The 18,313-nt window shown below is 47.6% G+C and overlaps 4 protein-coding genes across 5 annotated transcripts; 3 read left to right on the top strand and 1 right to left on the bottom strand.

Moving 5' to 3' along the window:
• Window positions 1-109: 109 nt before the first annotated feature.
• LOC148321607 (phosphatidylinositol 4-phosphate 5-kinase type-1 alpha-like) lies at window positions 110-4,509 on the top strand. Its single transcript, XM_088319191.1, has 13 exons — window positions 110-332; window positions 670-692; window positions 1,220-1,306; window positions 1,370-1,500; window positions 1,643-1,760; window positions 1,833-1,985; window positions 2,073-2,372; window positions 2,497-2,693; window positions 2,882-2,965; window positions 3,037-3,085; window positions 3,166-3,250; window positions 3,327-3,521; window positions 3,772-4,509. Exons 1-13 carry the CDS (start codon window positions 278-280, stop codon window positions 3,816-3,818), a joined length of 1,524 nt encoding a protein of 507 aa, XP_088175317.1. The 5' UTR covers window positions 110-277; the 3' UTR covers window positions 3,819-4,509.
• A 175-nt stretch (window positions 4,510-4,684) lies between these two features.
• Window positions 4,685-7,733, top strand: LOC148321606 (26S proteasome non-ATPase regulatory subunit 4-like). Its single transcript, XM_088319080.1, has 10 exons — window positions 4,685-4,810; window positions 5,526-5,666; window positions 5,743-5,857; window positions 5,956-6,042; window positions 6,125-6,193; window positions 6,460-6,675; window positions 6,893-7,001; window positions 7,072-7,203; window positions 7,304-7,356; window positions 7,455-7,733. The coding sequence occupies exons 1-10, from the start codon at window positions 4,785-4,787 to the stop codon at window positions 7,623-7,625; spliced, it is 1,119 nt and encodes a 372-aa protein (XP_088175206.1). The 5' UTR covers window positions 4,685-4,784; the 3' UTR covers window positions 7,626-7,733.
• Window positions 7,734-8,094: 361 nt separating this feature from the next.
• On the top strand, window positions 8,095-15,542 carry znf687b (zinc finger protein 687b). Of its 2 annotated transcripts, none has more exons than XM_088318343.1 (10): window positions 8,095-8,168; window positions 8,963-11,146; window positions 11,290-11,555; window positions 11,656-11,840; window positions 11,945-12,121; window positions 12,194-12,356; window positions 12,608-12,934; window positions 13,027-13,127; window positions 13,392-13,479; window positions 13,685-15,542. In XM_088318343.1, exons 2-10 carry the CDS (start codon window positions 8,977-8,979, stop codon window positions 14,276-14,278), a joined length of 4,071 nt encoding a protein of 1,356 aa, XP_088174469.1. In that variant the 5' UTR covers window positions 8,095-8,168; window positions 8,963-8,976; the 3' UTR covers window positions 14,279-15,542. The 2 variants fall into 2 exon arrangements, with proteins under 2 accessions (XP_088174469.1, XP_088174468.1); XM_088318342.1 differs by having other exon boundaries at window positions 8,963-11,149.
• A 658-nt stretch (window positions 15,543-16,200) lies between these two features.
• Window positions 16,201-18,287, bottom strand: hax1 (HCLS1 associated protein X-1). Its single transcript, XM_088318350.1, has 7 exons — window positions 18,094-18,287; window positions 17,567-17,796; window positions 17,319-17,488; window positions 17,173-17,236; window positions 16,880-17,016; window positions 16,662-16,782; window positions 16,201-16,438 (listed from the first exon to the last, which is right to left on the bottom strand). Exons 1-7 carry the CDS (start codon window positions 18,156-18,158, stop codon window positions 16,368-16,370), a joined length of 858 nt encoding a protein of 285 aa, XP_088174476.1. The 5' UTR covers window positions 18,159-18,287; the 3' UTR covers window positions 16,201-16,367.
• Between the last annotated feature and the right edge of the window lie 26 nt (window positions 18,288-18,313).

The raw sequence follows: 18,313 nt of genomic DNA, 5'->3' as shown, positions 1-18,313 counted from the left end.
TTAGGCGTCAATTCTGCTCAAGAGCTATCAAAATGTCACTCCCCGGTGTGTTTGGCTCGCTTTTATTGTGATTCTGTTTACTCTTTCAAACTTTCACCGGAACTTTTGTTCTCATTGAGGTGACTCGACGAACGCCGACAACTTCCGCGTTGCTTCCTTGTTTACGAACGCGCAATGACAGCATTTGCTTTACGCCGCAAAGTATGGATTTCCCATGACCATTTATTTAGTTTTCTTCCTTATTTTCATTAGTTATAAAGTTTAAAGAAGTCTTGGGATGGCCACAGCCGCAGTTCCAGAGGAGCCGCAGGGGCTCCAGAGCAACTCTGGAAGTAAGTCTGACGTCATCATGAACGCTGAAAGGAAAAGAAAACGTGTCTTTTTCCTCTTCAAACTCCACCTACGTGGTAGCTTTTATTGAGTGAAATCATCACACAATTTAAAAAAACGCAAGACCAAAATAAACAAGATAGGGGTGCTTGTAAAAAGTTGGTTAAAGACTTGCACAAGTGAGTCTTTCATGGCTAAAAGTTAACAAGGTGTGTCTGCATGTTTGGGCCTCAGCCCAGCTGCCCTTCTCCACAGTATGAGTTCAATTTCCAACCACTACCATGACAAAAATCTGTTGTTTTTGTCCTATAAATACACTCTCTTCCCATTTGTCTCCAGATTCAGCTGAGGCCGGGAAAGAGGTAAGACATTGTTGGCGGGGAGGGGCTTGAAGAACACTTTATGCAACTGCAGCATGTTGCCATCCAAAATGACATTTTCAGTCAATAGACTCCCCTAGAAATGTATTGTGATATTTCCACTCGTAGACAGCTCTCTGATTTTCATGTCGGTAAATCGCAAACTGGAGTAAAAATGGAGACTTGACAAGAAAAACCCTAATATAAGCATTTGTTTGTCCAATACATGTGGAATTTAAAACAAAATGGACATAAAGTGAGGTCAATAGCTTGATTTGAAATGTTGAATCATGCTTGACGGTTGCTTGTTTGTACTCCAACTAGTATAAATATGGTCTTTAAACGCTGCCGACTCACAATCGTTCTTCTCTCTGGTTTTCCTGTTTACGCAATTCTCAACTCGATGTTAATGATAGCGCACTTTAAAAACAACTGCCGCTGAAATAAAGTGTTTTCCGTCCACCATTGAACTTACCGTTCCAATACTTTTCGAGTCGAGCCAATTATACTGATGTTGTCCTTACCGCTAGATTCCAGGAATTAGCCCAGCTCCAGTTGTGAAGAAAACCATCGGCCACCGTGGTGTGGATCAGACTGGGGAGACTGTGTACAAAAAGGTGAGATGAGTGCTCAGTACGGATTTGTATTGTTGATGTTTACATCACTTGTTTGCCTTGCAGACACCCTCGTGGGCTCTGCAAGGCGCCATCCAGTTGGGAATCACGCACACGGTGTGCAGCTTGGCTCAGAAGTCCGAGCGAGACGTGCTGCTGCAGGACTTCGAAGAGGTGGAGAGTATCTACTTCCCCGGGTGGGTGCCCTGAAGCCACCATGATGAAATGTCCATTTGAATTGAAAAAAAAAAAAACGTGGCATAAATTGGTTTGATTTCTTGATATTCTATTTGGATGTTATTTATCGAGAGCTACTTTTCTTTGATTCCACTTGTGCAGTGAAGGCAGCAGCCACACACCAGCGCACCACTACGGAGACTTCAGGTTCAAGACGTACGCGCCCATCGCGTTCCGCTACTTCAGGGAGATGTTTTGCATCCAGCCTGATGACTACATGGTACTTTTCTTTTTTTTTTTGCAATAGTTTTTAAAAAAGACATTGTCAGCTTACAGTGTTGTTCTCTCTCAGTGTTCCCTGTGCAGCGAGGACCTGATCGAGCTGTCCAACCCGGGAGCCAGCGGGTCGCTTTTCTACCTTTCCAACGACGACCAGTTTATCATGAAGACGGTGCAACGCAAAGAGGCCGAGTTTCTGCAGAAGCTCCTTCCCGGATACTTCATGGTGACTTTTTGTTCTCCTTCACGGAAGATGGAGATTTTCAAAAGATGACCTATTGCCTACTGTGGGCCGTTCTCCCCGATCCTCCAGAACCTGAACCAGAACAAGCGGACGCTCCTACCCAAGTTCTACGGACTCTACTGCATCCAGGCAAACGGCACCAACATCCGCGTCGTCGTCATGAACAACCTGCTGCCTTCCTCCGTGCAGCTGCACCTCAAGTTCGACCTGAAGGGCTCCACGTACAACCGCAGGGCCTCCTCCAAGGAACGCGCCAAGACCTTACCCACCTTTAAGGACCTGGACTTCCTACATGACATGCCTGACGGGATGCTGTTGGATCCCGACATGTACAGCGCCTTCTGCAAAACTGTCCAGCGGGACTGCCTGGTGAGAGTCGTACACAGCCGGAAGGGAAGGGGTGGACATTTTTCTGGGGCATTTCCACGGGATTTTCTTGTCATCCGACGAATGGAGGTCACAATGCCAATTTTCGTCTATTTTTTTAATCAAGGTGCTGCAGAGTTTCAAGATCATGGACTACAGCCTCCTCCTCGGGATTCACGTGGTGGATCAGGCCGGCCGAGAGACGCAGACGGAGCCGGCAGCAGAGAGGAGGAAGCCGCAGAACCAGAAGTTCCTGTACAGCACGCCCATGGAGGCCATTCAGGCGGAAGCCAGGGGCACGAGCTCCTCGGGAAGCCACGACCCGTGAGTGTGACGTCACGGCATGTCAAGCATTCGCACAATTCCTGGACGGGGATATTTTCACAAATGCGCTTCAGTATTTAGCAACGACTTCAAAGCATCCAAACTTGGAACGATTTCTTCCACGTATAGTTGACATATTTAAGGAATTCTCCATGATTTTAGTCTTCTCATCTTATTTGATTTGTCAGCACGGGAGGGATACCTGCACGAAACTCCCAAGGCCAAAGATTCCTGGTGTACCTTGGCATCATCGACATTCTGCAGTCATACAGGTGAGCAGTCCTCAGACTGTACTTTGTACTGAAAATGTAAAAAGTTGTTAAGTCATCACCTCCCCTCCCAGATTCATCAAGATGCTGGAGCACACGTGGAAATCTCTGGTTCAAGACGGGGTATGATTGCAACTGCAAAGTACTTAAAACGATTCATAAACTTATTCACGAAACCCGTTGAGTTATCATCACTCTTTCAGGACACGGTGTCAGTGCATAGACCAGATTTCTACGCCGACCGATTCCAGAAGTTTATGTGCAACACGGTCTTCAAAAAAGTCCAACGTGAGGAATAATGACGTGGAAAGGAAGGGGGTGCTTGTTTATTTTTTTGCTGGCCATTTCAATAAATGTATTTTAGTGAAGACGTCGCCGTCCAAGAGACGCCACAGTTCGATAAGGAAGTCTGACAGTGCCGCAGCTCAGCCGGCAGAACAGAGCACCAGTCAGAACCAGAATCAGAACCAGCAGCCTATTGTAAAGGATGAGAACCAGCAGCCCGTCGTAAAGGATGAGAAAAGCTCAGCGAGCAAAGAGGACGCGGCGCAGGACAATGGTAAGAACTGGAAATGTGAGCGTGTGTGTGTGTGTGTGCTGTTGCATCCGGTGCTTTCGGCATGTTCCAGCATGTCAACGTGTTGGAATGTTTTACTCACGCCTGTTAGCCGTATTCTAATACAGTGCGGTACTCCAGTTGTTGGTATTTAACTTTTGAATCCAAAACATTTGCACTTAATTTTTAATGACTGTTTTTAAACATTTACGTAAAAGTCCCTGATAAATGTTCTTATTTCTTCGTTGTACAGGTGTCACGGAAACGCCTACATCCAGTGAGGCCAATGGAAAGACCTGATGACATATCTCCATTCAAGTGGTTTTCGGTACCGTTTTCAACTGCACTTTGATTCCCTTTGGACTCCCCCAACGTCATACTGTTACTCATCTCGGCGCAATGCTTTGACCGAGGATGGTTCTCACTCTCCATTTAGCATTTTTAAGTGTAACTTGAAGACTTATGGAATGACTTTGGGAGGAGAAATGCCACGCCTGTCCTTTGGATGGATCAAACCACCAGAAATTGACATGAAAAAGTGCCAAGACACAATCATAAGTATCAAAAATGATCTATACATTGAAAATAATGTATGCTAATGTCTAATTTCTATTGTATACCTCTTTCATTCCAGTGTGTGTTTACAATTTTAACACTCTGGTGATGTTACCTGGCTACGCAGTATACTGTGCGCACAGAAAGTAACAATGAGAGAGTTATTTATACGTGTTTTACAATGCACATGTTTTGTATGCTCATTATATTTACATGCTTTGGAAATGGTGCAATACATTCAGTTCATTGAAGAGTTGGTATTATAATGGGAAAAATCATTATTTGGGTGGTTTACTAATTTATCCTTTAGAACGTTACTTATGGACCAAAATCATAACATGTATTAGAAACAAAATCATCAGTGTCTTACTGTATAGCAATTTCCTTGTTATTGCATTTTAATTAATCCTTTGTAAATAAAATCGCCTTTGATAAATCTTGCTGTTTTTTAGTTTGTGCCACAAAATATGCTATATAGAGAGACAATAACGATATATTTGTTTTAATAACGATGGAATTAAAATGTATTTTTTTTATCTTTATGACGAAGTTTGTTTAGACCGGTGACGTTTAAAATGGAAAGGCGATCCACCAATCACATACAAGCAGGTAAAACAACTATGGCCAATCATGGGCGGCCTTGCTCAAGCTGTAACCCAATAGACTGTGAACTTGTAAGACCGCTGCTAAAATCAACAAGGAGTTTCCAAAATGGTGCTCGAAAGTACTATGGTCTGGTAAGGAGCATATTATTGTCATTTTACCCTAGTTGCTCATCTTAAACACCTCGCGCAATAAACTGATAATAAACGGTTTAAATTAAGAACTAACGTATTTAATTCGGTGTTAATATCCACGTTGAATGGGAAAGAAAATGATACTCGATCGTTTGACGGCTAGCAGCGGCTGAGTCATTTAGCCAATGCTAATAGCTAACTCAATTTGTTATTGGATTAATCCGTCTAATTCGGACGTATTATACATTTGAGAGCTTTCAAAATGCATCGTAATTTAACACTTGACAAGAAAAACCGTACGAATAATCACACCCTTGCTAAACTTAACAAGTTTGAAGGGACCCAACCTCAAAGGACTAATACGTGAATCAAGGCAGAAATTGTGGATATATATCGTAATTTGACGTCAATAAAGTCCTCATGTCGTGAGCAAAGTTTTTAAATCGTGATTTATAGTTGTAATTGAGTAAGAAAAGTGAATTTTTAATAAGAACGGGTAATCTAAAAAAATAAGTCAAGTTTATGCTTGTAAAATTGCAAATAACTAAATATTTTCTCTGTAACATTTTTTTGTAAAACATACGACATAATTCTCATCGGGAATTTTTTTTTTTCTGGGGAAAAAAAAATGAAATATACATTTTTTTTTATTAATTATATTTTTATACTAAAACACAGACTGGCCATTCAAATGGATTTATTTTTTTGTCACCAGCGTGGACAACAGCGAGTATATGCGAAATGGCGACTTTCTACCCACAAGGCTGCAAGCTCAGCAAGATGCCGTCAACATCGTGTGTCACTCCAAAACACGCAGCAACCCTGAGAACAATGTGGGCCTCATCACCATGGCCAAGTAAGAAATCTGCAAGGGCTCTTAAACCGTTTTTTTCCCAAGCTTTATTGTAACTGACTGTGCTTATCTGTCCTAGTAACTGTGAGGTGCTGACCACCCTAACGCCAGATTCTGGACGCATTCTGTCCAAACTTCACGCCGTCCAGCCCAGAGGGAATATCTGCTTCTGCACAGGCATTCGAGTGGCTCATGTGTGCATCCTGTTCAAAATTGATAGAACTCTGCTACAGTATGTGTGTGGGTGTTTGTATAGCACAACTAAATGGACTGTGTTTGTGTTCCTGTGTAGTTGGCCTTAAAGCATCGCCAAGGTAAAAACCACAAGATGCGGATCATTGCCTTTGTGGGGAGTCCCGTGGAGGATAACGAAAAGGAAGTGAGTTCTAGTTTAGGGTCTGTTTTAATTTAGCTTTTCAAATCACAACTGACTCCAATTCATCTTATTTTGTGCGGTACAGCTTGTCAAAATGGCAAAGCGCTTGAAAAAGGAGAAGGTCAATGTGGATATTATCAACTTTGGAGAGGAGGTGAGGAGAATATATTTTCTTTTGTGTCATTTAATATTTTGTAATATAATTAACGCAATGTTTTTTTGCCGGCACAAAATTGGGAAAACGTGCATTTTTTTTTAACTTGACATTGAAGATATTTACAATCTCCAAATACCTTTTTTCCCTCTAATTGTATCCAAGGGTGTTGATTTACTCAATTGCAGTGAGGATCTGCCTTTATTAAAGCGAGGTCGCTAAAGGCGCAGATGCTATTCTTATGGTGTGATATCGTACGGATTCAGGAGTTGAACACAGAGAAGCTGACGGCCTTCATCAACACGCTTAACGGCAAGGAGGGCGCGGGCTCTCACCTGGTCACGGTGCCCCCGGGGCCCAGCCTGGCCGACGCCCTGCTTTCCTCGCCCATCTTGGCTGGCGAGGGCGGCTCCATGATGGGCCTCGGCGCCAGCGACTTTGAGTTCGGCGTTGACCCCAGCGCCGACCCGGAACTCGCCCTGGTAAGCCGATACAACAAAATGTCAGTACTTGAAGGAGAGAGATGTGGCACATTACTATTTTTTAGTTTATTATGTAAATAAATAAAAAAATAAAAGGTTTAGGAAAAATTGTTAACTTTACTGGTTGTTTTTATTTCACATTTTTCAAATAAACGCAACATACTTTTGAGTTCCACCCCTGCATTCCAGTGATGACATCCCAAGCATGTTTTTGTAGGCCTTGCGCGTGTCCATGGAGGAGCAGCGCCAGAGGCAAGAGGAGGAGGCCCGCAGAGCCGCGGCTGCGTCGGTAACCGAGGGCAGCGTGCCCATGCCTGCAGCGGACGGTATGCGTGGTCCATGACACCTAACAGAGTAGCAGAACACATCATCTAATCTCTCTTTCCCCTCCTTCAGAATCAGAGGAGGCTTTACTGAAGATGTCTGTGTCTCAACCTGAGACGGGCGTCGCCGCGATACCCGACTTCAGCAGCATGACGGAGGAGGAGCAGATTGCCTACGCCATGCAGATGTCCCTTGCCGGAGGAGGTCAGCTCCACGTCAACCACACTCAACTGCAAAGGGATGAGGTGTCTTATTAAGGAACCTCACTAAACTTTTTTTTGCCCTTTATCTTTTCATATAACAGAGTATAGTGAGATGGACACAGGTGTTCCAATGGAGGCAACAGACTCTGTCAAGGTAAGCATGGCTATGTTGTTTTGTGTCCTTCTATACAAGTGAAAGATGTCATCGTAAGCCCATGCAGATGAGCGAATCGCGTTTGCATACTCATTCAGGAGGAAGACGACTACGACGTAATGCAGGATCCGGAGTTCCTGCAAAGCGTGCTGGAAAACCTGCCCGGCGTGGACCCCAACAACGAAGCCATCCGCAACGCCATGGGCTCCCTGGCCTCCCAGACGGGCAGCAAGCCTGATGCCAAAAAAGATGATGAGAAGAAGAAATGAGCTAATAAACATTTAAACGTGAAAAGATTATCATGAACTGCACAGTAATCTTATCTACCACCCTTTTTGTGAAAAAATAAAGCACCCCAATAAACAAGCATACATCTATTTTCTGAAGCATTTTTCCTTTTTAGGGTTTCTGTACGCCAGAACCGATGCCGGCTGACGAACAGTTTTTGGTGGGAGGAGTTGCTTTTCCACTCTTGTATTTAATAATTTGAATTTCAAAGGACACAAACTGCTTAATCGCATATCAATAATACAGTTAAATGTCATCCAAGCATTGTGTTTTCCCCTCTTATATTTTCATATGGAATTAAAAATGATTTTAAATCATTTGCCAATGCAACCCTAAGACAACAGTAACATGGATATAAGGTACAGTGCATGTGAATATGATAATGTAAATACAGATTTGTTTTCCCCATTTATTTTCGTAAGAGTCCCAACAATGCTGATTGGAAGGCCGTGGTCACGTGACGGGAAGCGCTTGCGTTTTCAGCTGCAACCCGAGCTAAGGATAGTCGGAAATCGCACATCCAGGTAAACAATCAAAAACGCCTCATTTCTGAAGTCGGGAATCCTCACCCAGGCCGTCCCACGTCACGCCATCGTCGCCGGCTTCTCGTGACTGTCACTCCATCGCTTGGTTGGAGTGCTATTGTTCTCTAAATGGCGAAGGCTAGCCTGTTAGCTCGGTGACCCCCTTCTTCTCCGTTTCTCTCTGGCCAGCTAGCCAGCAGTCCTCCCGTCGTGGAAAGGGGGGCGTCGTTCGGGCTTTCACGGGCCGATGTCGCAGCTGCGTAAGGCGGCTACGCTCGGACGGCCGCGCCGTTCGTAGTTACCTTGGTGTCCGGCGCCTGTGTAAAAGAAACAAAGAAGCCGTATTTACCTCCCATTCATAGTGAAATATGCGGCGAAGGAGGGGTTTGGATGCTAGCGGGCTAGTTGGCTAATGCTAACCGATGTCACTATGGCCTTTTTGTTAAAAAAAAAATAAAAAAACACAATTACACTTGATAATTCCCATCAGGCGTTATTGTTATTCAATTTTTGTGTTAAACAAAATAAAATTAGATTGAACATGGTGTACTAGTGGTTTGCAGGTCTGCCTAGCAGTCAAACGTTCTGGGTTCGAATCTGGGCTCCATGGTTTTCCCCAAGTACGCTGGCTTTCTACCATATTCCCCCCCAAAATGCATGGAAGGCTCATTGGATGGCTGTTTGTGTTTAAATGCTCTGTGATTGGCTGTCGGTCAGTCCAGGGTTTTTGGGGTCAACAATATCACAGATAGCAACTGTAGCATGACGGATCTGTGTCACTTTACTTTTTCTAGGTGTCAATCCCGTAATGGGGGACATGAAGACCCCAGATTTTGATGACCTGCTGGCAGCGTTTGACATCCCGGACATCGATGCTAAGGAGGCCATCCAGTCTGCACCGGATGAGGCGGAGGGACCTCATGGGCCCACCGGGGCGCCTCTGGGGAAGACGGACAACGCGGTGGGATTGCCCAGCCCCTCGGACCCGCAGGGGGACACATCCATCGTGAGTGTGATTGTAAAAAACAAAGTGCGTGCCGAGACGACAGCGGGCGAAGGCGGAGATGCAGAACCGGATGCCATCGATGTAATCGCTGGGGTGGACGTGGGTGCTCGTCTTGGCGGCATAGCAGAATCTGATGTTCTCAACCACAACGGATTTGGGGTGTCCGGCGTCTCTGCCACACTCTCTGTCAGCCAGTCCAACGGTGCCCCGTGGCCCCTGAACAATCCGAAAGCATCAGCGGAAACTTCAGGTACGAGCGCAGTTGCAGTCAAGTCCACCAAGCACGGAGGGAACATTTTTAACAGACTGAAGCCTCTGCTGGGACCCGGTTCCGGCGATCCGGTGGGCCGAGCGAGGAAGATGCAACTCCTGCAGCAGCAGCAGGAAGCGGGGCAGGAGAGAGCGGAAAGCCTCAAAGCGGCGCTCCCCTCCGGATCCTCTGCAGGACTCGCCTCGGCTTATTTCCCGCCCGCAAAGCCTCTCCCTGCCCCACCTGGCGCCCTTTCGTCACACGCCAAGCCTTTTAACGGCGCCCCCAAAATGGCGGATTATCAACACCAGCAGATGGAGGAGGAAGGGGAGGAGGATTCAGACGCAGATTTGGACAGTCCACTGGTTATCCAGGAGAACCCGGACTCGCCGGTCTCCACTCAGATGAACCGTCATTACAAGGATCTAACCCAGCCTACGTCGTCCACTCCGCCTCACCCAAAGCCTGGGCACACCCCACAGGGGACGTCTCTCACTCCCGAGTCTGTCTCCGCAGGAAACGAGACCCCTCAGCCGGAGGAGAAGCACCCGGAGCACGTGATCGAGGAGAGGGACTCGCCAGAGAGCCCTGAACCGGAGGCGCCCAAGTCAACGACTCAAGTGCTGTCCGCCAAGAGATGTTCCAGCCCTGCTGTCGCTTCCACTCCGCCTTCGTCTGAGCTGAGAGAGCCCAAGGAGGAGGAGGAGGAGATGGAGGTGGGGAACGGGATGGACAAGGCGCCGGATGGGAACGCCGACAAGCCGGAAAACGTGTGCGAGGAGAAGAGTGAGGCGGACGAGGGCAAGCCCAAAACCGTCCCCACTGAGGGTGGCGTCGTCGCCGCACCGGTTGCGGCCGGGGCTCCCTCGCGGCCGCTCAAAGTGCGAATAAAAACCATCAAGACCTCCACGGGCGGCATCACCAGAACGGTGACGAGGGTGGCCCCTAAGGGTGCCGCTGCAGGGAAAGGTCCCGATCCAAAAGTGGGCGGGGAGCGTAAAGCCTTGGCCAACAAAGCTCAGAAGACTGACCAGCAGCAGAACGTCAGCGCCTTAAACGCCTTACCGGTGTCCACGCTCGCAGCCAGCAGCGTCATGCTCGCCGCCGCCACCAAAGTACAAAACAAAATGGCCAACTCCGACAAGGCAAAGGTTTCCGTCACCGCAGTCAACATCACAAAATCCGCCGCTCTGCCCGCCACTCCCACCGTGGCATCGTCGCCCAAGTTCTCCGGTATCAGCGTGCGGACGGCTTCGAAGGGGTCGCCGAACGGCGCGGGCGGCACCCCGCCGTCGAATAAGCCCGCCTCCATCGTGAACAGCACGGGTGCCGTCATCTCCCGTAGCCAGTCCAGCCTGGTGGAGGCTTTTAACAAGATCCTCAACAGCAAGAACCTGTTGCCCAGCTACAAGCCGGACCTGTCGGCGCCGCCGCCGCCAGAGTGGGGACTCCCGCTGCCGGCGTCCGGCTACCGCTGCCTTGAATGCGGCGACGCCTTCGCCTTGGAGCGAAGCCTGGCACGCCACTACGACCGGCGCTCCCTGCGCATCGAGGTGACGTGCAACCACTGCGCCAAGCGGCTCGCCTTCTTCAACAAGTGCAGCCTTCTGCTGCACGCCCGCGAGCACAAGGAGCGAGGCCTGGTCATGCAGTGCTCGCACCTGGTCATGAGGCCCGTCACCGTGGAGCAGATGATTGGACAGCAGGACGTCACGCCTGTCGGTAGTAAGCACAAAAACACTACACGTATCACGAGTGGGAAACCTACTACTATGTGGTGAAGAAGCACAATTTAGAAAAAAAAAGACAAAAAAACCAAAATGCTACCTGTCCTTTAACTCCTGACTTCCGTAACTTCCCACCAGGTGTGCTTTCTTCTTCCCCCTCCACTGCCACCTTGTCCGCCGCTGGCTCCAGCCCGATGAAGGACGGAGCGGCGCCGCCCGCAGGAGGTCCTCCCCGGCAGGTCCGCCGTGCCCCTCAAGGCCCGCAGGCGCTGATGCCGCTGCCCTGTAAGAAGGCGGAGAACCTGCAGTACAACAACTACAAGTGTCCTGAGTGCCAGACGCAGTTCTCTGGCAAGGCGGCGCTGGTCACACACTTCCAGCAGATCAGAGCTGCGCCCAATTCGGTGAGGTCATGTGACCAGACTCTGTAAATTACTTCCAAGTCCATGGCTCTTAAAATTCAAATTTTGTGACATTTTGTTCCCTTTTCTCCTTGTGTTCCAGACGTGCTCCCAGTGCTCTCCGCCCATGATGCTGCCCAACTCGTGTGCCGTGTCAGCCCACCAGCGGATCCACAAGCACAAGGCGCCCCACGTGTGCCCCGAGTGCGGGGGAGTGGCGCGGCAGGCCGGCTTTCAGACCCACCTGGACGAGGCCTGCCTGCACTTTGCCAGGCGCATCGGCTACAGGTAAGCACGCAAGTTGGGGGGGGGACCAAAAATGGTGGCCGCTCGAGCCGCTCCCCCTCGCCGATATTTTCTGAGCGTTCTCGATGGGTTGTGCTTGGTTGAAGGTGCTCGAGCTGTCAGGTGGTGTTCGGCGGGTTGAACTCCATCAAGTCTCATATCCAGGCGGCCCACTGTGAGGTGTTCCACAAATGCCCGAGCTGCCCGATGGCCTTCAAGTCGGCCCCGAGCGCCCAGAGCCACATCGGCACGCAGCACCCGGCGCTCACCGGCGGACAGGCCAAGTACGAGCGGCGCACGCGTGGCTTCCTCCACGTTTCAGTCATCTTCACTCTAATGGTGTTGTCTCTCGGCAGGATGATCTACAAGTGCGTGATGTGCGACACGGTTTTCACCCAGAAGCCGTTGCTCTACATGCACTTTGACACGCATTTGGCCAAGCAGAAAGTGCACGTGTTCAAGTGTCCCGACTGCACCAAGCTGTACGCGCAGAAAGGCTCCATGATGGAGCACATCAAGGTGGGTCGCCGCTTTTCTTCAAGGGGTTTACTCCGCAAAAAAGCATCTTGTGTTTTGCGCCTTAAGTGTTTCCCGCTCTTTGCCTTCCATAAGGAGCGCGGTGTCAACAAAGGCAAACATGATATTGCTTGGATCGGCCTTGGCAAGGTTTCCCCTCATGATTCCTTGTCTTAAGTTCTATGCCAAGTACAAGAAATGCGACTGCGTTATTGTTCAACTTGGGTTAACTGAAGACTCGTCACGCCCTTCAGACGGCGCACAGAGGCCCCGCGGCAAAACAGGAAGCCGCTTCCGACGTCCCCACCGCTGCCGTCCCCGCGACCGGTCCAAAGGCCAAAAACGCCACTAAGCCCGACAACTCCGACGGCGAGGACTGGGGGCGAGATCACGAGGAGGAAGAGGACGATGATGATGAGGAAGAAGATGACGACGACGGGGATGAAGACTACGAAGGGCCCGCCTCGGGGACGGCGGGGGCCGCACCAGGCGCCCCCACCGAGTGGACGTGCCCGCAGTGCCAGAGCACCTTCACCGACAACGACGACTACATCAGCCACGTCAAGATGGAACACGGAAAGGTGCCTTAAAATGGCCGCCAACGCTGGCCATCGTTTTATGTATTTCAACATCCACTTAATGCCGCCTGTTTCCTTTTTCCCCGCCGCTGCAGTTCCCGTGTCGCATTTGCGGGGGGAACTTCAGCACGTCGTCCAGCCTCAGACGTCACGAAAGAGTCATTCATGAGGGCAACAAAAGGGTCTTCCATTGCCAGTAAGTCTTGAAGATAATTGCTCTTGTAAAGTTGCGCAAAATTTCGCTCATCTGGCCTTTCCTACACCAAGACACAGCATCCTGCCCTCGAGATGACTTAAATACTTGATTGATGGTCATTTTTGAAAAAAAATATTCTATAAATAACTGTCCATCTTAATATTTCTAATGTATCGGATGTCATTAATTTGCACGTTTTTTTTGTCTGTTTAGTGTTTTAATGACTATAAAACCAGTCCTAATTGTTCTTAAATATCGTGGCAGGTACTGCACGGAGGGTAAACGTACCTTTGGCAGCCGCTTCCTGTTGGACAAGCACATCCGGCTCAAGCACAGAGGCACCGACGGACAGGTGAGATGGTTCCCTTGCTCCTCATCTGACACATTTCAAGCAGAGCCGCCATCTTGTGTGCTGGCTTCTCGCGCTCGGTCACGAGCTCCCAAGCTGAAAAAAAAAATGTAAATGTATCACAGAAGAGGTATCAGGCGAAGTAAACATCGGGCATCTGTAACTTTGCAAGTAGCTCACCTTTCTTGGAATCGTGTCTGCTCCTCAGCCGGCCCCGATGACGAGGAAGCGTGCGGCCACGGGCGCAGAAGGTCCTGGCAGCTCTTCGGAGCATGACGGCGAGGGCGCCGCTCCTGGTGGCAGGCCAGCGGACGAGGAAGAAAATGCCCCAGAGGACGGCGAGGAAGGGGGCGCCGGCCCCGCCAAGAGAAGCCGGGCTTCGACCGAGCCGGAGGAGGAGAGCAGCAGTGTGTTCCGCTGCGTGCCGTGCGGCTTCTCCACGGAGGACGGCGCCGAGTTTCAGCGCCACATCCCGCAGCACCGCGCCGACACCGCCTCCTTCCAGTGCCTGCAGTGCGGCGTGTGCTTCGCCTCGGCCGGCTCGCTGGGCCGGCATCGCTTCATCGCCCACCGCGTGCGCGACGCCCAGGGCGAGGCTGACCGCGGCACGGGTCGGGCATCCCCGGATGGCTCGCCCCACGCCGGCGTGGCCTCCCCTCAAGCGGTGGGCGAGGATGCCGACGGCAACCTGATCTGCAGGGTGTGCGGGCGGCGCTTCGACAAAGCGTCGGACCTCAACACCCACTTCCGGACCCACGGCATGGCCTTCCTCACCGCGCACAAGACGGACAAGCCCCAGTAGGACGCAACCGAGCCAGTCTAGAACAAGGGTTCTCAAACTTTTTGGGTCCAGGGTAGACATTTTTCCTGAGGACCCTCTCATAATCCCAATGCCCACTAAGCATAAATACCACGTGTCCCCCTGAATGCCAATGAAATTATTTACGGCATTTCAACCTCAATCCTCATGACCTGTTCAATGGAAAGGAGCTTGACCCATTCAATTCCATAAGATGGCAGCAAAGCACTACTTTTCTTTTAGACAGCGCAATCGGCTGTCCAGATGACAATACCTCACTTATTTGGCAATTAGATGGTGTCAAATCAATGCTGTTATGTTACATGTCACAAAACAGCAACAAGTGAGGTTTTTGTCAATTGAGGCTAAATAAAAATTAAGAGTGAGTATAGAATCACCAATATGTGGGCGATAATATTTAAAAAATAAATAAATAAATAGCAATTGTGGGGTAACGGGATGGAGACCTGTCATGAACAGTTGAAAAACGCGATTGACACCGCTATCCAAAAAGTTTTATATTGTCAACTGTAAATATACAAAAAAAAAAAAAAATACCATTAGACGATGTAAAATTCATCTCACAAAAATTTCCCCATTTACAGGTTTGCACTTTTCAATTAAAAAATCTGACTTGATTGCCAATGATTTTGCAGACCCCAGTTCTGAGAACCACTGCTCTAGAATGTTTTAATCGTCCTACTCTTGTTGACGCATGCCTGGACGTCCTCCCTTTTGAGTGAAACATTTGCGCTGCACGGCCCGCCATTTTACTGACCTCCCTGGATTTGTACTCGTAATATTTATTATTTATCAAATACTGCTGCGAGCTGGCCAGGATAATTTGTAATGTTGGTGTTTTTAAGACTGTAGAAGAAGAGGAGGAAGAAGTGGGTAGTACGTGTTTTTTGTTCTGTAAATACATAATTACACTACAAGAAAAAAAATCGACTTATGATAATGTGAATACGTGTAGTATTTGTACTGTACTGTTCTTTTTTTTTTGTTCCAAGTATCAAACAAGCACCCCACCAGGATGAAGTCAATGTGTATCAATACTCATGTTTCTTTTATAACGCTTGGAAGAAGATGAAAAAAAAATACATTGTCTTGTTTTTATCTTTTTATATATGTGTCATATCATATTTATATAGATGGATGATAATAGTGGAACGTTCATGATTTTTATTTCCATGGTTGTGGTCTGCCTGCTAAAAATGCCATACATTCACTTTTGTGCAGTTTTCAAATAAATGTCAAAAAGAGATTTCGATTTGGAGCTACTTGTTGATGGCGCAAATGAAGCGAAATTGCATAAATGAATGTGCAAACCAAGCATTTCAAAATTTGATCTGCTCTCATTGTCACTGTACAGCAGGATTGTAGTACATTTTATTGACCGCTTGATGACGCCATAGGGCAAATGAAGCATCATAAGGCTTTGAACATGTGCAAACCAATTGCTGCAAAGTTTCATGGAGCTTCAATTTGGCCAGCACTAGTTTTTAAAGCATTTATAGAATAATAGGTATTTGCATTTTGACATTTCATCACAGAAAGCTATATTAGCGCCTTCCTAGCCACCACATTTGAATATTTGTGATTGATTTAATTTTTTCATTGACATTTATGTACCATCCTGTATATGACATCAGAGACCTTCCTGTCTCGAACCGGAACTTTAGACAGTTGGGGTAAAAAAAAAAAAAAAAAGTGTCCTCACCTGCTGGCACCACAATGGCTGCTCCTCACATTGGCTTGTTCAAAACCCACTTCGCCCACGTTGTCTAAAGCTGGGAAGTGGCTAACCTACAGCACCGGCGTTTGATCCCACTTGCATTGCAAATTCTAAAAACAAATCAAAATCCTCAGACAAATCAACAAAATCACAATGTAGGTTTTTTTTTTTTTTTTAAATATTCAAACAATGTCAACATTTTATTCAAGAACCACTAGGGGTCAATACAAAAATAAATACATTGCAATAATTAGGCATTATTCTCCAATATTATCTCACCTTACGGTGTCAGCGTGTAATTAACAACTCTACAACATAAATTGTTTGTGTGTGTGTGTGTGTGTTATAATCAAGTCATTTAAAGCCTCCAAAGAGCTTTGAAAAGAAGTCGCTGTCGTCGTCCCGCATGTCCGAGAATGAAGAACCTGAAATGAGAGCAGGCACATAATAAGCACAGCTCCTATACAGACACTTTACAAGAAAACACACCAAATTTTAAATGCTGCATCTCTTCTCGGAGAGCTCAGCGCTGCCCAGCATGTTGTGGCACAACGATGTACGACACTCACGGTGCGCAACTCACAATTTGGACTTAACCCATAAAAATTGCTTATAGCAGAGGGGCAAATGATAAAATTGTTTACAGACCTGGTAGGGCGGGTCCGGTATGATGATCTGGTCCTTCCTGACCACCACGGCCTCCGGAACGGGTCACAGTGGTTTCCTCATTGCCACGGCCGTCTCTGACCGTGCGCCGCTCTTCCAGGGTCTTGTTGACCGGCAAAAAACAAAGTAAGGGCTAAATGCTTCGGATACAAAATGGATGACGTCAGCGTCTGCTAACTAGTTTGTCAACCGCTTGTTACCCCATCAGGTTTCAGGACTTTGGTGACAGTCACAGACTGGAAGAAGGACCTGCTTCGAGGATGTTGACTCGGCACCTGGTCAGTGGGCGGCGCCAGAATCTGATCCAAACCACCGGAGGACACCGCAGAGTCCAGGTCTGGAAAAGTGAAGATCACCTATTGGTGCTGTTTGATGAGTGAAAATGTAGCCTGATATGCTAGCTTCTGAAGCAGCCCAATTTGTAATCGGAATTAAAATACATCCTTTTGATAAAAGAGCATTTACATTTTGCAAAGAAAATAGATCCACCCACCTCTGTCTTCTTTACACTCATCTTGCGGAATTTTCTGTAGCTTTTGTCTCCAGACATCACTGAACTGGAGACAAAAAGAGTAGTTCACAACTTCACAGATTGTAGTAAAATAGCAAAAAAAATGTTTGAATGGACTTCTCAATTACTTTGGAAAAAGGGGTGGTGCCTGGGAATTGTGGAGTCTCATAGGAAGGACAGTTATCATTTCTCGTTTGTCCATCACTGTCGGGAGATTTGAGCATAAAGTCTCTCAGCGGGTTGCCGCTGGATCCGCGACTTCCCTCCCGACGTGCTGGTGGTGCAATGCTGGGAATACCTAAAATAAATGATGATAGACACATTCACAACTCAAAATATTTCCCCATTTGCAATCCTTAAAAAAAGGCAGCTCTACCGGAATGAGAATCCCGGCGACCCAGGTGGGAAAAAATCTCCTCCATCTCTCTGAGGACGTGGCCAAAAAGAGGAGGCTCTTGGATTCTCATCCCATCGGGACTGAAGCTAAAGTCAAATTTCCAGGCACTGTCAAAGGGGTCCTGCCCGTCACCCTGAAAGCTGTCAAAGTAGAAGCCGTCTTCGTCTTCGCCATCTTCATCACGGGTCATGGCATCAAAAAAGGGGTCCCTATTGAAATAGATTAACAGTCAAAATGTTGACAAATCTTGAACATTCACATAGCTGACTGAATATTAAAAGGTATTCAAACTCTATTCGGAGTTTTATGACGTACAAAACATTCGCGGTTGCGTGAACTATATTCCTAGCAAAAATACAATGCCGTGTCAATGTAAACCGCAACATTAAACATAAAATTGAATATAAAAGCATTATGTAGAGATAAATCACATTTTCATCAACTTTTGCTAGCTGGCTGAACGTTAGCTACATCGTAGCTGTCATTTTAGCTACTTGCTAACTCACCTTCGCCCACGAAAATGGCCGCCGGGAACTCCGAAGAAGCCGCGAAATAAATCAAAAACGCTCATTTAGGATAGGTTTTATTAAAAAGTAACTTTAAGCATTACTCTAAGGTGTTGACGGAGAAACGCGCGTGGACTAAAACACCACTTCGTCTGCCAAGTGTCGTAAAGCACTGTGCATTTTTTTTCATGACGCAATTACCGTAAAGCAGTTTTAACCG

Source organism: Idiotropiscis lumnitzeri, chromosome 16 (genome assembly GCF_059441095.1).
Source record: "Idiotropiscis lumnitzeri isolate Australia: NSW breed Sydney's pygmy pipehorse chromosome 16, RoL_Ilum_1.0, whole genome shotgun sequence".
NCBI lineage: Eukaryota > Metazoa > Chordata > Actinopteri > Syngnathiformes > Syngnathidae > Idiotropiscis > Idiotropiscis lumnitzeri.
Note: the sequence above shows the minus strand (reverse complement) of the source record. Positions and strands in the feature narration are given on the sequence as shown.